This window comes from Schistocerca cancellata, chromosome 2 (genome assembly GCF_023864275.1).
Source record: "Schistocerca cancellata isolate TAMUIC-IGC-003103 chromosome 2, iqSchCanc2.1, whole genome shotgun sequence".
NCBI classification, from domain to species: Eukaryota; Metazoa; Arthropoda; class Insecta; order Orthoptera; family Acrididae; genus Schistocerca; species Schistocerca cancellata.
The window spans coordinates 1,064,600,502-1,064,623,031 of NC_064627.1; the positions used below are offsets into that span (position 1 = coordinate 1,064,600,502).

Consider the following 22,530-nt stretch of genomic DNA (forward strand, 5'->3'; position numbering starts at 1 on the left):
GCTGCCAGATACGGCCGCCCGGCCGCTCCAAAGGTTGGAGTTGTGCGCGCACCAGCCCTGGCGCTTCCACGGTCGGGACGACGTGCCTGTTCCTTAGCCGCTTTCCTCACATCCGTTAACCGAGGCGTTCGAGACCTAATCCTATTTTTCGTCAGCTGGATCCGATACGATATTTGTCGCCTTTTCGTTCAAGAAGAGTTAAATCGAGTTACACGAAGACATCGTTATGTTGAAGCTCGTCCACAAGCAAAGTGAAATGAGGAAGGTAAACAAGTCCGAGAGGACACTACAGAAGAAGTCGGAGCTCAGGAGGAAATGATTCTTCATTTTCGCGAATTTAGGAAGTGAGTATTTGAGAAAAAGAAACGTGTAGGCATAGTTTTTAAAACCGAGTCAGATAAGAAATGTGGTCCGGTATTTGTGAGCCGTCTGGGTGGTCTACCTGTTTCTTCACCTCTGGTTTTGACGTTCAGCAGCTTCCGTATGAATTTGAAGACTCGAATGTGAATTATGAAATTTTCGTTTTCAACAGACAATCTTTCCTCATCCCCATTTCCCCTCTCCCCCTCTTTCCCTCTCTCCTAGTCTCATCACCTGTGTTTCCATCGTCCAAAACCATAGCTCATTCTCCTGTCCAACTTGATCGACATATGGCAATGTTGCGAACGAAACGTTAAGTTCGTCTAAAATAAGACTTATGGAGGCTTAGTGCATATGAGCAGAAGAGTTTAGACATGCAGGGAAAACGTATAGTTACACGAGAGTTCTCTTTGCAAGATTAGGACCTTGGTGTACAATTAAAAAGAAAATAACGATATTCTGGAAAGGCTTTTCTCTAATTCGGCTGTCGTACGAACTTCGAGTCTCAAGTTAAAGAAAAGAAAATGTTCTGATTACTGTCGTAATTTTTGGACACAAATAAATGAGGCCTACAGTCTTCATTCACTGTGATTTAGTATCTGATGGTAGCTGTCCCGGGAACGAACCAGAGCTTCAAGAAAGCACAGAAGCTGAAACCGTTCGGCCAAAGTTGTCACAAAGCACCTAACGATATTTGGGAAAGATAGATTAAATACAGTTGGTGGCGGCATGTTTGTTGTAAGACCCCTTGAGTTAAAATGGGTAGAGGCTACATACTTGACCCTTGCAATAAATTAATAATTGGTTTGCTTTAGGGCCCCAACCACCACCCCACCAACCTCCCTACTCAGATGATCCAGTTGCTAGACAGCTCAAAGGAAACCTGAATATCGTCTTCCTACAATTATAGTCTGTGGTGACTTCAGTCTACTGTCAATGCGCTGGCAAAAATACATCTTCAAAACAGGTGGTAGGTGTAAAATATCCCGTCAGAAATTGTAGGAAGTACTTTCTCCGAACATTATCTTAGGCAAGTCGCTGAGATGCCCATTCGAAACGTAAATGGTTGCGAAAACATACTTGACCTCTTAGCAACAAGTAAATCCTGAACAAGTAGGGATCGTCATGACAGACACAGGGATCAGTGACCATAAGGTCGTCGTATCGAGACTAACCACTGCAACATCCAAACCCACCAGAAGTAAACGCAAAATATAACTATTGAAAAAAGGTGTTAAAAATTTGATTGACGCCTTCCGAAACAGTCTTTTCTCCTATCCAACTAACTATGAAAGCATAGTCCAGATGTGGCTTGAATTTACAGAAGTAGTGTCTGGGACAATTGAGAGATTTATATCGAATAAATTAATAAATGATTGTTCTGACTCCCAGGGTACACACATCAGGACAGAACAATGTTGCAGAAGCAACGAAAAAAGCTTGCGAAATTCAAAAAACTTGACATCTCCAAGTTGGCGATGTTTTACTGAATCTCGAAACTTAGTGCGGACTTCAATGCGAGATGCTTTTAAAAGCTTCCACAACTAACTGTCTCGAAATCTGATGGAAAAGCCAAAGAGATTCTGGTCGTCTGTAAAGTGTAAAGTACACCAGCGGTAAGACACAATCAGTACCTCCACTGCGCGATACCAATGGTAATATTACCTATTTAACGCCAATAAAGCGAGTTATTAATTATTAAAACACAGTTTTCCGAAATTCCTTCATCAAAGAAGTAAATGTCCCAGAATTCGAATCAAGAACAGCTGGCAACATGAGTAACTTAGAAGTGGATATCCTCTGTGTAGCGAAACAGCTTAAAGCACCTAATAAAGGCAACTCTTTTGATCCATATAGCATACAATTTAGGTTCCTTCCAGAGTATGCTGACGCCATAGCCCCTACTTAGCAGCCATATGCAACCGCACGCTTGACGATAGATCCGTACCAAAAGAATGAAAAGTTGCACAGGTCACACTAATATTCAAGAAAGATATTGGGAGTAATCCGTTGAATTACGGACCCACATTACTGACGTCGATTAGCAGTGTGATTTTAGGATGTATACCGTGTTCGAACACTATGAATTACTTCGAGGGTAACGATCTATTGACACACGGCACGGATTCAGAAAGTTTCATTCTCGTCAAACACAACTAGGTCCTTATTCGTACGAAGTAATAAGTGCTATCGACAGGGGCTTTCAAATTGATTCCGTATTTTTAGATTTCCAGAAAGCTTGACATTGTTAGATTTCCAGAAAGCTTGACATTGTTCCTTACAAGCGTCTTCTAATCAAATAATTAAATTGAGTGACAGTGTGTGACTGGATTCGTCATTTCGTGTCAGAAAGGTCACAGTACGTAGTAATCGACGGATAATGAGTAAAACAGAAACAAAATCTAGTGTTCCCCAAGGAAGTTTTATAGGTTCTCCGCGTTGCTAATATAATATATGTATATATATACGATTTAGGAGACTATCTGAACAGCCCTCTTGGATTGCTTGCAGATGATGCTGTCGTTTACCTAGTAAAGACCAAAATCAATTGCGAAATGACTGTACAAGAGTTCTGTGTGGTGGGAAAAGTGGCAACTGTATCTGATCAAGAAAAAGTGTGAGGTCAGCCAAAGGATTAGGAAAAGATATCCGTTAAATTCCGCTAACACGATAAATCGCATAAAGTTATAGGCTGCCAAATCGACTAAATACCTACGAATTAAATTGCGAACAATTTAAATTGAAACTGTCATAGATGACATTGTGGGGAAGGCATACCAAAGACTGTGTTTTATTGGCAGAACACGTATAAGACACAACAGGTTCACCAAACCTCGTGATGACTGGGTGTTGTGTGATGTCCTTAGGATAGTTAGGTTTAAGTAGTTCTAAGTTCTAGGGGACTGATGACCATAGATGTTAAGTCCCAGGACTGACGCAGACATCGAAAAAGTCCAAAGAAGCGCAACTAGTTTTGAATTATCGCGAAATAGGAGAATATGTGTCACGGATATGATAAGCGAATTGGGAAGGCAGTCATTAAAACAAAAGTGCTTTTCGTTGCGACGAGATCTTTTGACGGAATTTAGGTAATCAACGTTCTCATATGAATGTGAAAATATTTTATTGTCGCCAACGTACATAGGGAGAAATGATCGTCGTAAGAAAATAAATCATGGCTCGTAAATATTCATTTCTCCCACGCTCTGTTAGAGACGGAAACAGTAGAGAAATAGTCTGAAGTTGGTTCGAAGAACCCTCTGCCAGGCACGTGAATGTGAATTGCGTAGTCATCATGTAGATGTAAATGATAACAGAATGCTCTAAACATGACCTCTAAAAATGATGTGCTTATCATTTCCTTGTAACACAGTGGTAATGCTCTTCGTAATGTACTATTAGTTTGTGGTACGATAAATTTTCGAATTATCTTGTTCATAAAAGTTACGGTGTCCTTAACCTGCAGTTTGGGATGACACCACAGTTATTTACTAGGCATGGTCCGTTTGGAGGTTGAATGTTCTTAACTAGAGCTCTGGCTTGAATTATTCAGCTAATTACAAACTCCTATTTATCGTGGACTCCGAACCATGGTGCAACTTGGCATTTGCCGTGTTAACAAATCATTGTTAGAGACGAAAGGAGCATTAGGTTTCAGAATAGTACTGGAAAAAGTGTAAAGTAGTTTGAGTTAGATTAAGTCGCCGTTTACAATTTACAGAGACCTACCGCTGAGAATCTAGATGCCACAGTGTTGTTGACAGTCCACGTTTTACCGACGGCGCGAGGAACCGGTGATCGCCAAAGGAGTGTGCCCGTGAATGTGAATTTTATCCGCCTCCTCCCTCGCGCCTCGATGCTCTCTGATTCCTGCGCCGTGTATACCGCAACAGCTCTGCGGCGCTCGTCAAGCCGGATTACAATTTGTTCGCCAACAGATTTTTTTCGCCGTGACAGCGTGGAGGAATTAATTTTGGTTAAAACTTTTGCAGGGAGAGAGGCAATTGGTAAGTCTTCACGTGGCTCATAATTACTCGACCAACTCGTGAAGCAGACTTTTTTTCCCTTTCTTCTTCCCCCTTGCACCCCCAGTTCCTCACTCTTCTGCGGACTAAACCTTTTTTTCCGTCTCTTTTCTGCTCACCATTGCAGTTTCTGATATCCGTGGAAGTCGAGCTGTTTTATTGCAGTTCGGGGTTCATTTAAACTTTTAGGTCCTGGCCGAATGCGGCGGCTTTTAACGAGATCTGTGGGAAGCGCTCGCGGCGTATTATCGGGTCGCGCTGCCACGTGGCGTGTCGTTAGCGCTCGTCCCGGCACAACTTGGCGCTCCCAATCGTCGGGATCTGAGCGCGAGGCGGGCGCGCCGACGGAACGCCTGTGTCTCGTTCTGCGGCTCTGCGGGGACGCGAGAGGCGTCAGCGCGGTCTGCGGCAGCCGCCCGGGCACGTCACTGCAGAACTGCGATCATTGTAGCAATTTAGTAAAACGATGCTCTCAGAAATAAATAGCACTAATTTTCGTACTTTTAAAAATGAGCAGAGTTATGCTATATTAATGTATCATTGGAATCTGAGGCTGCAGTGTTAGCGCCTGTACTTACTTTCACACAACCAAGCCTACTCCTTTCAGCGGATCGTATTAGTTGCAATCCCAGGCCTTCCGCAGATGATAACAGCTAACTATGAGCAATTTCTTTCCGGTAAAAATATTAGTGTTGTTGAGCTAGACCTCGACAACTAGATCTTAATAGAAAGAAATGCGATGTTGTGTAACTCACGAAACGTAATAACTTCGGCTACCTGATTAATGGGTCACCAATACAGTCGTGTCATACAATATTTGGGTTCAAATGGTTCTGAGCACTATGGGACTTAACATCTATGGTCATCAGTCCCCTAGAACTTAGAACTACTTAAACCTAACTAACCTAAGGACAACACACAACACCCAGTCATCACGAGGCAGAGAAAATCCCTGACCCCGCCGGGAATCGAACCCGGGAACCCGGGCGTGGGAAGCGAGAACGCTACCGCACGACCACGAGCTGCGGACCAATATTTGGGGACAACTGTGTTGTAGAGGGATGAAGAAGGACCATTAAGGTTCAATTGTAGGTGAGCAGATAGGCTGCGACACATTGATGTAGGAAACTGTAACTTGCGTACAAAAGAGATGTACAAAACACTTGCACAACCCATATTTGAGTACCGTCCGAGTGTATGAGACCCATATCAGATCGGACTAAAAGGAAAAAACGAGCTTGTACAAAGAAGGACGATGAGAATGAGAACGGTCGTAGGTTTGTGTGCCTGGCAAAGGTTTACTTAAGTAACTGTTACACCGGGAGTAACGACACACAGCTGTAGAAAAAACTTCTGAAACTCGACGATCCGTCATTCAAGGAAGAAATCAGGGATATTCTTGAGATTCATACATGTCTATCCAGTAGGGAGGTTCAAATGGCTCTGAGCACTATAGGACTTAACATCTATAGCCATCAGTCCCCTAGAACTTAGAACTAATTAAACCTAACTAACCTAAGGACAGCACACAACACCCAGTCATCACGAGGTAGAGAAAATCCCTGACCCGCCGGGAATCGAACCCGGGCGCGGGAAGCGAGAACGCTACCGCACGACCACGAGCTGCGGACTATCCAGTAGGGATCGTACAGATATAGTTACACAAATACACCATGTGATCAAAAGTATCCGGACACCTGGCTGAAAAACACTTAAAAGTTCGTGGCGCCGTCAATCGGTAATGCTGGAATTCAATATTGTGTTGGCCTTGGACCGTGCATGATGATCTTGTTGAAAGACAGGCAGTCGCCATCCCCAAATTGCTCTTCAGCAGTGGGAAACAAGAAGATGCTTAAAACACCAACGTAGACCTGTTCAGTGATAGTGCCAAGCAAAACAACAAGGGGTGCAAGCCTCCTCCTTGAAAAACACGACCACACCATAACACCACCGCCTCCGAATTTTGCTGTTGGCACTACACAATCTGTCAGATGACATTCACTGGGTATTCGCCATACCCACACCTTGCCATCGGATCGCCACATCGTGTACCGTGATTCGTCACTCCATACAACGTTTTTCCACTATTCAATCGTCCAAAGTTTACGCTCCTTACGTCAAGCGAGGCGTCGTTTGGCATTTACCGGCGTGATGTGTGGCTTATGAGCAACCGCTCGACCATGAAATCCAAGTTTTCTCACCTCCCGCCTAACTGTCACAGTACTTGCAGTGGATCCTGATGCAGATTGGAATTCCTGTGAAATGGTCTGGATAGATGTCTGCCTATTACATGTTAACGATCTTCTTCAACTGTCTGCGGTCTCTGTGAGTCAAGAGTAGACGTCAGCCTGTTCGCTTTTGTGCTGTACGTGTCCCTTCACGTTTCCATTTCACTATCAAATCGGAAACAGTGGACCTAGGGATGTTTAGGAGTGCGGAAATCGCGTGTACAGACGTATGACACAAGTGACACTCAATCACGTGACCACGTTCGAAGTTCGTGAGAACCGCGGGGCACCCCATTCTGCTCTCTCGCGATGTATAATGACTACTGAGGTCGCTGATACGGAATAGCTGGCTGCATAATGCACCTAATATGAAAAACGTATGTTTTTGGAGGTGTCATACTTTTGATCACATAGTATAATAGCTCGCACAGAGACGAACAAGTAGTCATTCTTCCCGCCCGAGAATAGAACAGAAAGAAATTAATATACTCCATATGGTTTATCATCTGCCGCACGCTTTAGTGATTCGAATAGATTTAGATTTTGTTGCCGCCATATGGCATGTGGCGGGAAAGACAGTACCATTTTCTCCTTGGCAGTCTGCGACCAGTACACTGTTTCCTGTATGACCGGGTTTCACTCATTTAACCATCGTTACATGAGACAGAGCTGAGGGAAACGTCACATGAACTCATCTTTTGAGAAGAAATTGACGATTTTCAGCGACTTTTATCGTTGCCTGTTCATCTATGGTTCTTAACAGAATTCATGTTAAGAAATGGTAATAACATTTACACATTAACAAGGGTATCGAAATTGACAATTATCCAACTGCGATATGCAGTCATATGTTTGGTGTTGTTGAAGTTTCCTCTTCCATTCAGCATTTCTTTTTATTCTCTCGCTAAGACGTTTTTACAAAAGTTTGTGTCACAGGATGGAAGGTTGATAATCACACGTTTAATCACGACTGGGAAATCACACGTTTAATCACGACTGGGAAATAGCGATAACATGCGTCGAAATCGTCAACAAGCTTATGTTCACTGAGATAAAAAATCGCTTAGTGGAAAGCCCGGCACAGATTTATTTTTCATTCTCACTCGCTGCACGGCCTGTGCCAGATATTTATACCTGTCAGATTTAAAGGAATAATATATATATAAACACAGATTTGGAATGTATGTTTGTATTTGGAATTAAGATACTTAACAATTTAAATCTTAAATGAAGAGCATCGTGTGTTAACTATCATTTCAAGGCACAAAACTTTGTGCCAAACGCAAGTATTGACAGTCAGTGCCGCCAAAATTGTAAATGCTGAGGGATGAAAATGGTAAAATAAATTATATAGTTACCAAATAAATATAATTTCGTGTGCGCATCACTAATAACCAAAAACCCAAATAACATTTTCTATAGTAATTTGTGCATTTGTATGTCGTTGATACGTGTTTTTTAATTGTCTCATTTTAAGGAAACTCAATATATTTACCTTATGATTCAATTTTGCGATTAGTTCGATGGCATTTTGTTTAAATTAAGTAGAGTAACTTTACTGTGAAAAAGCAAAAGATGCTAACATAAATTGCATGTGTATGACCTGTAATATTTCCTCGGTTTGTGTAACTGGTGGTATGTTTTCACTTTTCCAACAGAGCTGAAATCATCAACTACTCTAGAAACACGAAAACATAGCGTCAGCAACATGAGTATAATTTTTTCGCGTACGGCCCTCTGTAAATTAACGTAAGAAAAGACTAATAGCATTTGTACTCTTGGCGCCTCAATAATCGGTGTCTTATTGAGGGAATGTATCTGAACAATACCTAGAATATTTGTTGGCTGAGAGAATTCGGCTAAAGCGTGGCATTCTGTTTGCAGCCCTATGTTGTCGTGTACTTGGATTTAGACTGACGCTGCTGTTTGTTTGGTGTTTCAGGGAAGGTGGAGCCGACGCCTCACACGTCGTCCTTCAACATGGGCTACCTCGTCTCTCCGTACCCGTACCCCAACGGAACGGCTGGGCCCATCCCTGTCTCTATGGTGAGTACCCGCGAGTCCGTACCGAGTCCAAATGTGGACTTCGCTGTGAAGCGCTCGTGCCCTCGTTAAATACACGTGACCGCGCACTAAGCCCAAGCTGGTCATACTAGTTTCGTGTGAACATTTGCCGGCATATAGTTCAAATTTTATAGCACATTCCTGAAAATACAAGTATCACGTGGATTATATTTGGATGCAAACACTCTCAAGGCTAAGAAATTATTCAGTTCTGTTAAAGGAAGACGTGCCGATGAACGAAAATGGAGGGTGTCGATGGAAGAAAGTACTAAGTGAGGATTAGTTAGTGTTTTCAACTTCGCCACATGCTGGTAAAGTGGTTTATTTGTACCGCTAGAAATAACTGTTTACTATATAAATTGTTTCTCTTATTTATGGCTTTGTCTCTTAAAAGTTCACCTAAATATAACATGCAATAACTCAGACTAGCATTCTCATGGGTTAGCACTTTCTTCCGCAGAGCCCTATAACGAATTTCTTTGGAACGTACAACTATCTACGGTCCATTCTAATTCTCAGTCACGTTGGTACCTCATACAAGCTCAGTCATGTTGGTACCTGTTAAAAGATATTCCACTTTACAAAAGGGCTATTTTTGAATGGCTGTTCAACATTTTCCGCAATTCATTCTTTGTACAGTGTCTTTTTAATCTACGAATGCTGATGGTAGGTTAATTCCTAGAGAGGGTAATTTTGGTGACAAAATTTTAGTGTCCTCGCCAAAACTTTAAAAAAGTTTTCATTTATTCCCCGTGAGTGGGGAATAACCTGCTACCATACCTTACTCCGTTCTCAAATGCTGCATGCCTTTCATATACTTTGACTTTCAGAACTGCAGTCAGGTTTATATACAAGTTATACATAGCCTACCATCCTCAGAATTTGAAAGAATATATTCCAGTTTCACATTCTCAAAAGCTTCCTTAAAAAATTGCATTGCCGTAAAAGTAGGTTTGCCTGTCTTCAACCTGTCTTTTAAAGGTCGCGTGGTCTGTAATACCTGAAGTTCTCCTGTGCGTTTTTTTTTTTTCTCCCTAAAGCAAAGTCGAACTCCCGCCAGGTCAGCTCCTGACAGTTTTTCCACCCTCCTATAGATAGCTTCTGTTAGTATTTTACAATTTTGACTTACTGAACTGCTTGTACAGTAGTAAAATTTCCAGCAGCTGCCCTCATCTGTATCTAATAAAGAAAAATTGTTTGCTAGTAATTATTTTAATATTTCCAGAACGCTATTAGGGCTTAATATTGCGCGCTGAGTAGCAGGAGCTCCTCGTTCCAAATGTGTTGTTGGACCCAGATGTTAAAAGTATATCGTTGTTGATGGATCTAGATTCAGATTGCCAGCAAAGCACGTCAGTCGTCGTACTTGAGCCTAACTTTTGAGGCAGGATGTCGCAAGCGGACCAATGCGCCAGAGAGAAGCAGTCCTAAACGTAACTAGTCCCGAAATAGAGAAAAAGCGCCCACTGCATTACTTTACCATTTATGTGATTACGCTGCGCCGCGCAGTGCCCGTAATCTGCATTAGGGGTGCGGCGGGCGGTGCGGAGTGGCGTCGGCTGGCCGACTTTGTACGTCTGGCGCACGTGCCCCATACAAGTACAGTCGCGCGTTTTAGTTTCCCGTATCCGTAATTAACGCCGCTGCATAACGCATTAAAATTACGCAGACACTCCTTTACGTCTGCGCGTGCGAAACATCCGCTCGCTCGCAGCTCTAAATGTGGTCTCGCCAGAGACAAAAAGGGAGACGGAAAAAAAGGAAGTAGCTGCTCCAAAATGAAAATGTGACACTGGAAATGCAGTGACATCGGTCACCTAGTGCAGCAGTTAGCGTTAATTAAAGTTACCGCGGCGTAGAAGGTCGCTGTAAATCCTGTTGTATTAACCATTAGTAAATTGGCTTGGCATAGACAGAGCAGCAAAGCTGAGAGCGAGAGAGTCGCGCTAACGAGGCATTAGCACCTGCAGCGAGCCAGCCCGCCAACAACCCACCGCGTGCACTTTTCCCTGGGCCGGTCGCATCTGTTCTGACCGCTCGCTGCCGCCCGACTGCCGAACGTCAAACTGGACAACACATCGCACTTCGTCTTCCGATACGTACTCGTGTCAGTACCCCGTTCCGTAGGCAGCAACCTTCCGGTCCCGATCGGAGTGAAGCTTCATTTCCATTATTTTTTCCCGATTCTGTTAAGCAGCTCTTCAGTAGTTACTCCATCTACCTATCTGATCATCAGGATTCTTCTGTAGCACCGCATTTGAAAAGCTTCTATTCTCTACTTCTCTGAGCTACTAATCGCCAATGTTTCCCTTCCGTACAACTCTAAACTCGAAACAAGTACGTTAGGAATAACTTCCTAACAGAAGTCGGCCGAAGAAAGGCCTAACCCACAAGAGCGTATTTTGGGTAACTGCATGTTATATGTTGCGTTAAATTCCCAAGACATGAGAGTAAGTACATTAAGACAAATATAGGATATCCTAAGAGGAATGATCAATAATCAGGCACCTGGCAGAAACGGTCATTTGAAACATAAAAAGTCTACTGAACATTGGCTCCAAAATTCATACCTTAAGAGCTATAAGGACTTCTTCATCTTCGCTACCATGAAACACATCTATAACATTTAGAGCCCATGTTTACTACACTTTCCTGCTTCGAAGGGTCATTGCTACCACATAACTGAATAATTACCAATCCTCCATGAACACGTTGTTTAGTACAGAGCAGTTCCTAGCGTACATGGAGTACTACTTGCTACCAGCATGTGGTGAAACAAGACAGCGTTATCAGACTAATTCTTACTATATCGAGGGTTATCATTTTCTTCCGCCAACCGCTTCAGTTTATATGCGATGTTAACATATTTCTCTTTTTCAGAAATTCGCCATTCCCAATCTGCATTTCATATATCTACTTAATTGAGTGCAACACAGCCAAAAATTTGTTAAATGAATATGGTATTTTTTCACTTATGCTGTTATTAAACTTTTTCTTCTTTTCACAACTAGTTTCGTCTTTGTCACAAAATGTTAGTCCATTGCCAGTGTTTCACGTATGGTATTTTTCGTAGGTAACTACCTTTCCGTTGATTTACCTTCAGCCATTGAGTTCCCATTTCGTAGTGGTAACGTAGAGTGCCTTTTCAATATAATTAAACACTGAGTAGTGGTTCAAAAAGCTGAAACTAATTGTGAAAAGAAGAAAAAGTTTAAATAAACAACCGTTCAAGTAGAAGAATGCCGCTTTCGTTGAATGCATTTCATACTCTCCTTACTTCCTCCCGCGTGTCATTTTGCTGCCCGGATTGCAACACTCGTCCACTACTTTTATGTCTCCTACTTCTCTCGGCAGCACCCGATTTGATTCTAATGCACACACTTAAGCCTTTTTGCTTCTTGCTTCATGTTCATCTTATAACCCTCAAGAACAGTATCCATTCTGGTTTTTTTTCACGTACATGGATGCATATGCCATACAGTAGAATAATATGCAGGGCCGGTCCCTTCTCAACTATTCTCACGCTTTCATGTCCTTTAACTAATACAAATACTCGTATAAGTAACACACTGCAAGGTTTACCAATACGCTGTAATCTAGAGTGGCGATTACCAAACTAGCGTCTGTGAAATCTTAACTTTTACAAGGAAGCAAAGCAGGGCGCGGGGAGAAGGGAGTGGATTAAATTTTGGCCGCCCACTTACATAACTCGAATATACAAATTAACTTAAATTGACTTGTACGTAACGAAGGTTAAATTACGATAAGCTATGTTTATTATTTTTTTTAATTTCTGATATTTTCGTGAAAAGCATGATGTAGACACAGAAGTGATATACTACAGATGCACTCTACGATCAGGAGGTACGAATGTTTTTGTAATTATTTTTTCGCCTCCTTAAACCATACACACCCAATCCTTCGCAGCATTAACTCTTGACGATTGTTATCCGCTGATAGTTACACCGTATTACTTAGTCTTATGGTTTACACGTCAGCATTTATTGGGAATTCGGTGATTTTCCAGTTTCACGTTTTCTACTTTTCTTAACAATTGGTGTTTAACACTCGGTATTTTTATGGAGTGCCTACTATTCAGCACCTTTAGCCTTTTCCACGCCCTTTTTTCCGTGACGTTTATTCGAACCCTGAGTAATTTTTAATCTATCTGCACACCATTATACTTTTTGAATTTGTAATATAAGAGCAATATAGTTACACCAGTACCAGATTCTGTACAGGGTGATTCAGTGATATGTAACATATGACGGAAGAGGGTAAATGTATCAGTAAGGGGCCTTGGTCTGGAACTGACCGAGTAGGAAGTTCCAAGCGAAAATCGTTCTGATGCATCTGACAGTGGAATACATGTACCAGTACTGTTGGCACCTCTCAATTTCGGGAATAGTGATATTGTTTCGCTCTGACGTCTTTCCAAATCCTTACAAGTACACCGTATTGAAAATTCAGTGCCCAGAGTGACATATACGATGACGGAGACAGCATCAAATACATTACGTTAAGCAACGAAGTGTCGGAAATGCTTCTTACGTGAGTACGAAGTATCCAGGAAGTCATTGGGTGTGATAGAGATTAAAACAGCGTTAAATGTGTTTTGATACTTTATTGTTCCGATCAGTGTTACAGTAAATGCCCCAAATGAGGCAGGGCCGTTGTCGACGTAGCTGGACGTCCCGTGTTCTATGGAAAGTGTGTGACCTGTTCTACGTGTGTCACCGCTGCAAGAATTCTTGCAATTAATTCCTCCAAAGGCCTTCACATGAGTTCTCGTGTAGCCCCACAGAAAGGAGTCTAGTGTGGTGACGTCTAGGGATCTTCCAAGCCAAACTATAGGTTTGCCAGAGCTCTTCTCCTCAAGGACTTTGGTTGGTGCTCTTACAAGAATAGAGTGTACATGGCCACCTAAGTCGAGGAGGCGGTAACATGTAGGGCTCAAGTAGTACAGTTATCGCCTACGATACTGGCCTACATGTATACTGAAAATTGTCCTTGATGACTTCACCTAACTGTTGTGTGTGATTTGTCATCCGACCGTAAGGGCGGGTAATAATAGTTGTACCGGGTGATCAAAAAGTCAGTATAAATTTGAAAACTGAATAAATCACGGAATAATTTAGATAGAGAGGTACAAATTGACACCCAAGCTTGGAATGACATGGGGTTTTATTAGAACCAAAAAAATACAAAAGTTCAAAAAATGTCCGACAGATGGCGCTTCATCTGATCAGAATAGCAATAATTAGCATAACAAAGTAAGACAAAGTAAATATGATGTTCTTTACAGGAAATGCCCAATATGTCCACCATCATTCCTCAACAATAGCTGCAGTCGAGGAATAATTTTGTGAAGAGCACTGTAAAGCATGTCCGGAGTTGTGGTGAGGCATTGGCGTCCGATGTTGTCTTTCAGCATCCCTAGAGATGTCGGTCGATCACGATACACTTGCGACTTCAGGTAACCCCAAAGCCAATAATCGCACGGACTGACGTCTGGGGACCTGGGAGGCCAAGCATGACAAAGTGGCGGCCGAGCACACGATCATCACCAAACGACGCGCGCAAGAGATCTTTCACGCGTCTAGCTATCCCCCCCCCCTTTTTTTTAAATTTATACTGGCTTTTTAATCACCTGGTACATGCCTTCCGCACTAAAGTGGACTTCATCCGCCAACAAAACACCTTCAGGGTACTGAAGGTCTTCGTTAACCTGTTACAGAAACTAACGTACAAACTCAAGCCGAAGTGGATAATCATCTGGTCCCACGGCCTGTAGTGTGGCAGTAAGGATGAAGCAATTGCTCATACAGCACATTCCGCACCAGACTGCGGTGAACACCGAGCTCAGCGGGAATTGCTCGCTCGATGTGCACTTCCGACAACCGACTGCTTAACGAAATATATTACTTTGCTTCCCTCATCTTATCTGTCAATCTGAGCGCTGATTTTTTTTTCACCTGTGTAGTGTATTCGGCTACCTGAGAGTGCCCCCCCCCCTCTCCCCGAGGACGATCCAGTACCACGTCGACGGCGGCGAGCAGTGTACCTTCGTTAGGCGTTGCGCCCCCTCGGCGCAGATGACGGGGGGTGTACTGTCCGCGTGTGTGTGGCTGCGGCGCGGCGAGGCGCCTGGCACGGCGCGACGGCTGGGGCCGCGGATTTATGTGTCGCACTGCAGCGCCACCCGCTAATTAGCTTTTACGACGACTCCGCCCCGAGTCGGAAATCCACTCCCAAGGTCGCCAAGTAGGTGCCGCCCTAGCGCTGCTTCGCTGATGGAATTGGGTTCGCCGTGTCGTTCTGCAGTACCACTATCGTTTGGGGTGTTCCAGTGCGTCATAATATTCTGATACACATACACACACATAGACATCCCTACCCGCCTACCACCCAAAAGAGCTTTCGTACATATGTCATCTTCTTCAGGAAGAGCACTGTAATTACAACCGTGATTGACCCGCGATTGGTCGACCTACGTCATCGTGGTTAGGGTGTGAAACAGTGCTGTAAAATCTTACGTAGTAGTACGTCGAAAAGCCCTGAACGTTAAAAGACTTCAGAGAAATTCGCCGAGTTGTTCCAACAGACGCCCATAGGATGTTGGCTGCATGTGTTTCAGAAGCCTTAGTGACCAATCACGGGCTGATTACACGGCCATCACAGCAGCAGTTACGACAGCCAGTTGTTCGCGACGAAGACGATGGATGTTGCCGTTAAAAACTCCCGAAATCTACTCTATTTCGACGATCCGAGAAAATCAAAAACATTTTACGAGTACACATATTAAAATGTCTCTTGTTGAGAACTACTACAATTATTGTTACTGGAAAATCATAGTTTAGTCTCTTAGTTGGTTCCGGACGGCTGGATTTCGAATTAAGAGCTATGTGACAGTGTGCAGATTTATGGGCAGTAGTCCGTTTTAGACAATTTCAGGGACTTGCGCTCCTGGACGTTCGTGGAAAATCCTAGCGGCTACCGCTTCTGAGTGCCGAATAGCGTGTGCTGACGAGGTATTTTGGGTATCAACAATAAATAGGGCGGCAAATATGTTCATATTAATTTTTCAGTAATCTGTCGCAACAGCTAGTTTTGGTAATTGCAGTATCGGCGAGGCATTGACTGCAAGAAGTTATATGCTGCGGCAGGTAAGATGTTGGCTAATAAATAAATCTTACACCCTTACAAACCAAATAATGGGATAAGAGACAGGTCACACATACCTATAACGGCTTATGTACATCGGAAAACGGTAACTATGATTCAACGTTTTCAGATGTAATTACCGATATCTTGGTTACGAATATAGGATGCCCTGTCCTCTTTATCTAGAGAGATAGCATATTAATTCCCTCTGGGTCGACGGCCTAGTGCAAGTGACAATGTGTCCTTACCGTACCCTAGTAATCCTGCGGAGCACTGGGGACCCAGAGTTTGACGTGGAATGCGAACCATGTGTTGTTCCTAGCTAATTTTAATGTCATTGTTAGGCTCCGTTAAAGACAGACTGAAATATTCCGTGATCCGACCGGAATTTGATGTCACGATCTTCCGGTTTTCAGGCACGTGCTTTACCACAGCACCAGGCCTGGCATTTAGGGATGTACGAATTACCGAAGCGCAGCGTCTGCGCAGTATGGTAACGCACTGTCGCTCGGTCAGGTGGGTCTTCTTTCCTTATTAGGAGGCTAGGCAACCGATCCCGTTCATTGCGCAATTAGTAACAGCGGTGAAAGTAGGCGGTTAGGGAATGTTTATCGCGCTGACACAGTGCGCCTCTTCAGGCAGAGTTTAAGGAAACAGTCGCTAGCGTTGAGGTAGTATCTACTACTGCATCAGTAGTCGTCGACGCTGCAGTCTCATGAGCACTTTCATGCGCTATTTTTATTCATGAAGACACATTTCTCACCCTGACTTCTGTGGTTCGTGCCGACCGCTGTGGTCTAGCGGTTCTAGGCGCTCAGTCCAGAACCGCGCGACTGCTACGGTCGCAGGTTCGAATCCTGCTTCGGGCATGAATATGTGTGATGTCCTTAGGTTAGTTATGTTTAGGTAGTTCTAAGTTCTAGGGGACTGATGACCTCAGAAGTTAAGTCCCATAGTGCTCAGAGCCATTTGAACCGCCTCGGTCAGTTTCCGTTCTCAGTGCGAAGGGGTTTCTTGTTCGGCTAAATATGATGGGCCGGATATACCAAACGCTGCAAATGGTGGTGACTGGAGCCTACATAGCGGGCTTGGCGAGAAATTTTTCCATGACGGAGTTGCAGAAAGACTTCTTAATGTCCCGACGGGGGGCAGCATCTGACAAATACGTTGTAAGCAATCTTCTGGTTTTATGATTGGCTGAAAGGACTATATTTTAAATAATTTCGTGAAGCGGTGGTGAGTTCACGAAATCGCGGCAGTCAGCCGGCGGTCCTCGTGCGTTGGAGAAGTCTTATGCCATCTGGGGCAGAGGGGCATTTTCGGACCGTATTCTGGAAGTCTGGGTTTCGTGATCCATCGGTTTTAACGAGGGCCTGAATGCCACACGCAAGACAGAGTGCATCCGTAATGCGTTCTTGCACGTGGGCAGCGATTTCTGCTTAGGTATTTGCCGTTGCGCTTCGTGAGTAGTGGTGTGTAATTAGTGCGAAATTGCGCGGTAAAATAAGGGCTCTCTGAAAGCGGAGATTTTAGTTAGCTGGAAGTGGTAGTTAGATAAACAGTGACGGATTTGGCTATGGTTATTCGGTACTAACAACCTTCATTTCTATAAATGGAAATCTGAGAGTAATGTTTTGTGAGTGATCTTTTCTCTGTTGATATAGAACTGTGTTCCCATTTGGTTGTCGAGTAATTGTGAACGGCAGTTATTAACAGCCAGTTGAAAGTGATTTACGGAACTGTTACTAGTGAACCTTCCGATCCAGTGCTCGGATCTTGGAATATCACATGGAAGTCGATAGAAATAGGATTTTTTAAGTATTTACCTTGATGTGTGAGAATTTAACCCAGCCTCGCGGGTCAAAGGGAGGCTGGCGATCCTGATTTAATCTGATTGGATGGTGTACCATAGTAGACAGTTAATAGGGATCCACCAAAGATGTTTCCGGTTAGAACTGCGGAGCAGCTCGTCGTGACACTGCTCTGGCACGCTTCATAGTGCCAAGAGTACGTGGATTCTGGTCGCGTCCGCGAGTGGGCACCACTGAGGCTTTGAGGTCGGACGAAAGGAATTTTCCACATTTTGTAACCAGTTTTTGGCGTGTTAGTGGTCACCCCACGTCACCCTGACTTCGTAATATTAGAGATATTATCGATGTCGGTAATGGAAGGATGCTAGTGGCGCTACTGTTGCTTTTGAGACAATTCTGCTATTTTTGTTTATAGGGATCCACCAAAGATTACGTTTCGACAGGAGCAGCGGCACGGCTAGAGTCCCTCCATGACATACATCGAAACTGTGACCGCATAACGTCACGATGACGTAAGACGACCAATCACTGGCCATTTATTTCTTGTAAAAAGTTTCCACAGCAGCAGTCGTGACACTCAGTTGCTTTCGACAAATATGATGCAGGCAACCCTCGAAAGCTCAAGATTTTACTCTTATTTCCTTGCGGCATGAAGATCGGGAACATTTACGCATGTAGTCGCGTAAAACTTGTTTCCTAGTTAAAACATGAAACACACAGGCCAGACTTTACGAGAAATGTATATTCTGCCAGTGCTGTGCATGCACTATGGTTTACAGCGATTTTATCATTGATACCTTAGCGTAGTTACTACAAGGTCTCAGTTCATACGTCGCTACTCTTAACGTGCTCAGCACGCAGAGTAGCACTTACTAGATTTCGCATAAATGCCTGAAAGACGATTCTGGGCTGTAGCAGTCAGAACTGTGTGTTGTCGGTTGTGTATGTTAGACCTACTTAGTGCTTGTTCTTATAGGGTGCGACGTGCAGGCGAACTGCAAAATTAAGGAGTCACGATTGATGGCACGCACATGTTTACGAAGCGGTACATTGAGCACCGTCAGCTGCAGAAGAGACCGGGAAGCGTGTGGCGAAGCGTCGTATTCCAGAGAGTATAAATTGTAAATTTTTGGCATATTTCACTTTCGAATATAAATTAATATCGGCGTTATTTGCGTACGGTTTCATAAATCGTCGGTTATGCGTTTAATTGTTTTTGCGTGCATTACTTTCGCATAATGTCGGGTAAAATTGTGTAAGGCTGTCCTCCTACGATGTGGGGGTTTAAGATAAGAGAACTGCCAGCCTGAAAAATTTTTATTAGCTGTACCACGGCTTATTAAAATAAGCGTATGTAGTCTGCGGTGTAAAAAGTATTTGAATGGTAGAATATCGGCGACAACTGTATGCAGAAAATGCGCATTAATGTCCAATTCCGGGATGGGTGAGCTGATAAGCCAGATGGAGTGCTACATTAGCGGGCCAGAAGCTAGTGTTAACTGAATTTCGCTCTCAGGTACTCACGCTAAAAGGGTCGCTGGACCATTGTTGAACACAAGAGCACCTTTTTCCCTTTTTTTGTGCGCGTTATTTGATTTGATGGTCGCTAACAGCACTGCAGCGGAATTAAAACGAGTGGGAAATCCGTAATATGACCCGTTACATACTTGATGAATAAATTTAAAATGCTGTCCAGGAGCAAACCGTTTATGCCGTGTAACAGATTGGAAAATAAAGCGGAAGCCGAGGAATGATTTGGAGTAATAACACATTACTAGAATGCTGCGTACGAGCGCTCCGGCGCTGCGGCAAGGGGGAGGGGTGCGAATGAAAGGGGTTTTATGTATGCAACGAATTTACATTTGCGCTCTGCTCATTAATTCCGCTTTTCCAATGCCGATTCTGTGGCTCGTTCGTCGGCTCCATTGTCTGGCTGTTGTGGTGGCGTGTTACGGGATGTAGCGCTGTCGTCTTCCTCCCGCTGCCTGGCGCCTTTGCTCGATCGCTTAAGGCGGAGATATTTATTTTCAGATTACTGCTGTATAATGGCACAGATGTGCATAGTTCCCATATTTCTCACGGAATGTTCAGTGTGTCCCTGAACTCTGTTAGACTGCTCCGTTCACTCGCTTCGGTGGTCGCATTCTCTGATCCTCCGTGATGCAGCCGCTTTCGAGCACAAAGTACCAAGTTCTACCTCGGTGTGATGGAAAATATTTTCACAACGAGAATTTATTCGCCAAGGACAGAGAATATAGACTGTTCCTGATCAGCATGTTGAGCGTCATTTAAATCCCATAATTCTTCGTGCTATTCTGTTCAATGACGAGATCCATGACGCTTTCGATACTTACAGTGATACCTGTGGGAGTTCAGTTACGACGAAATATTTTTATAATACTTCACTCCACTGACTGCTTCGTGTTACACGGTTCACTTTTCACTAAAATTATTTCAACAGTGGTCTGCGAAATAATCCTGGTAGGCTGCCCAAGGTTATAAGCGATTCGTGGCTGGCCGTGCGCACACAGTTATTTCTTCTATTATTTCAGCATATGAAAAAGTACGTACTTTTCTCGATCGGCAACGGAAACGCTACAAGATAGGCATTGTGAATCGCAGAGAGAACAATATTGACAGACTATATTAAGAGAGCCCCCTGTTCCAAAATACACTGAAGCGCCAAAGAAACTGGTATAGGCATGCATATTCAAATACAGACACATGTAAACATGCAGAATACGGCGCTGCGGTCGGCCATGACTATATAAGACAAGTGTCTGGCGCAGTTGTTAGATCGGTTACTCTTGCTACAATGGCAGGTTATCAAGATTTAAGTGATTTTGAACTTGATGTTACAGTCGGTGTACGAGCAATGGGACACAGCATCTCCGAGGTAGCGGTGAAGTGGGGATTTTCCGTTACGACCATTTCACGAGTGTGCCGTGAATATCAGGAATCCGGTAAAACATCAAGTCTCTGCGGCCGGAAAAAGATCCTGCAAGAACGGGACCAACGACGACTAAAAAGAATCGTTAACGTGACAGAAGTGCAAACCTCCCGCAAATTGCTGCAGATTTCAGTGCTGGGTCATCAACGAGCGTCAGCATGCGAACCATTCAAAGAAACATCATCGATTTGGGCTTTCGGAGCCAAAGGACAACTTCTGTACCCTTGATGAGTGCACGACACAAAGCTTTACGCCTTGCCTGGGCCTGTCAATACTGAAATTGGACTGTTAATGACTGGAAACGTGTTGCCTGGCCGTCGAGTCTCGTTTAAAATTGTATCCAGCGGATGGACATGTACGCGTATGGAGACAACCTCACGAATCCACGGACCCTGCATGTCAGCAGGGGACTGTTCAAGCCGGTGGAGGCTCTGTAATAGTGTGATTTGGGACTCTTGATACGTCCAGATAAGACTCTGACAGGTGAAACATACGTAAGCATCCTGTCTCATTACTTGCATCCATTCATGTCCCTTGTGCATTCCGAAGGACTTCGGCGATTCCAGCAAGACAATGCGACACCTCACACGTCCAGATCTGCTACAGAGTGGTTCTAGGAACACTCCTCTGAGTTTAAATGCTTCTGCTGGCCACCAAACTTCACAGAGATTAGCATTATTGAGCATACCTAGGATGCCTTGCAACGTGCTGTTCATTAAAGATCTCCACCACCTCGTAAACTTATGGATTATGGACAGCCCTGCAGGATATATGGTGTCAGTTCCCTCCAGCACTACTTTCAGACGTTAGTCGACTCCATGCCACTTCGTGGCGGCACTTAAGCGTGCCCGCGGGGACCGTTCACGATATTAGGCAGGTGTACCAGTTTTTTTGGCTCGTCAGCGTACATCTCGCCTGATAAGCGTTACAGTGAAGTTAGAAAAATCCATGCTTATCCTGATAGATGTGGACGGTCTTTCTTCCAGCGTACAATCCGGAAGTTGCACAGAAAAGCCCGCAAGTGTCACAGGAGATGGTGTTTCATACAGTATGCAAGTACCCTCTTCCACACGCGGTGACTGAGTACAGATGTGTGAATTATAAGGAGATACTGACATATTTCAGTTAGCAGTAGGCCTTATGATGATACGAACAGTAGTCGATGGTATATCTCAGAATGCGGTTTAGAAAGTAGTGAAGGGGAAGAAGAACCAGTGGCTGGAAGCGGCGGGCGTGCGTTGGCTCTGCGTAGCGTCCGGAATCCGGCCGCGCAGCGTCTTCGCGGGAAGCCGGCGGCAGACCAGACCGCCCACGCCTTTGTTCTGGGCCGGGCAGGTAACCGCCGGCGCGCCGCGGCCGCTCCGCACAAGAGCGCTTCCCAGTGTTCCCGCCGCTGTCGTGTCCTATCCTCTCTCCCTACTGTCGTGTAACTGTCGCGATGCGAAAATGAAAAGCTGAAGCCGTAGCTAGCAAAAGCCATTAAAACTCGATAAACTACTACGAGATATCCTCCGGTGCTGAGCATGTATTTCGTAAAGCAACGACATCCTTTGTCTCGAAGAAAAGCAGAGATGATGACGATGATTATGGTGAGACTGGATTATTGAGAGTATTGCATAAAGTGCGGATCACAGCCTGGGAGATAGTAGTTGTCAGTGACGAGGTTTCGCACACTGTCGTGCAACACATTTTTACACTCGATAAAAGGCAATGTGAAGTACCAGGTGAGTATGTGACGGAGGTGTAGAACGTAAACGTTTTGAACCGGAAGGTTAGTAGTTTATTAGGCTTGGCCCTGTTGCAGGTGGTATGCCATTGTGTTACTCGTACTTGTTAATCGTCCTGCGTAGACAATTGTAAAAGAACGTCCAGTATACCGCTGATTCCAGAAATGACGTCAATGGGACCGTGTCTACATGGTTTCGAAA

At 44.1% G+C, this 22,530-nt stretch overlaps 1 protein-coding gene across 1 annotated transcript in view; it reads left to right on the forward strand.

Moving 5' to 3' along the window:
* The window catches only part of LOC126161000 (protein pangolin, isoforms A/H/I/S-like), a 540,346-nt gene that overhangs the window by 81,817 nt on the left and 435,999 nt on the right, over positions 1-22,530 (forward strand). The window contains exon 3 of the mRNA XM_049916951.1: positions 8,556-8,659. Coding sequence (XP_049772908.1) covers positions 8,556-8,659 — 104 coding nt within the window. The remainder of the gene's footprint in view (positions 1-8,555; positions 8,660-22,530) is intronic.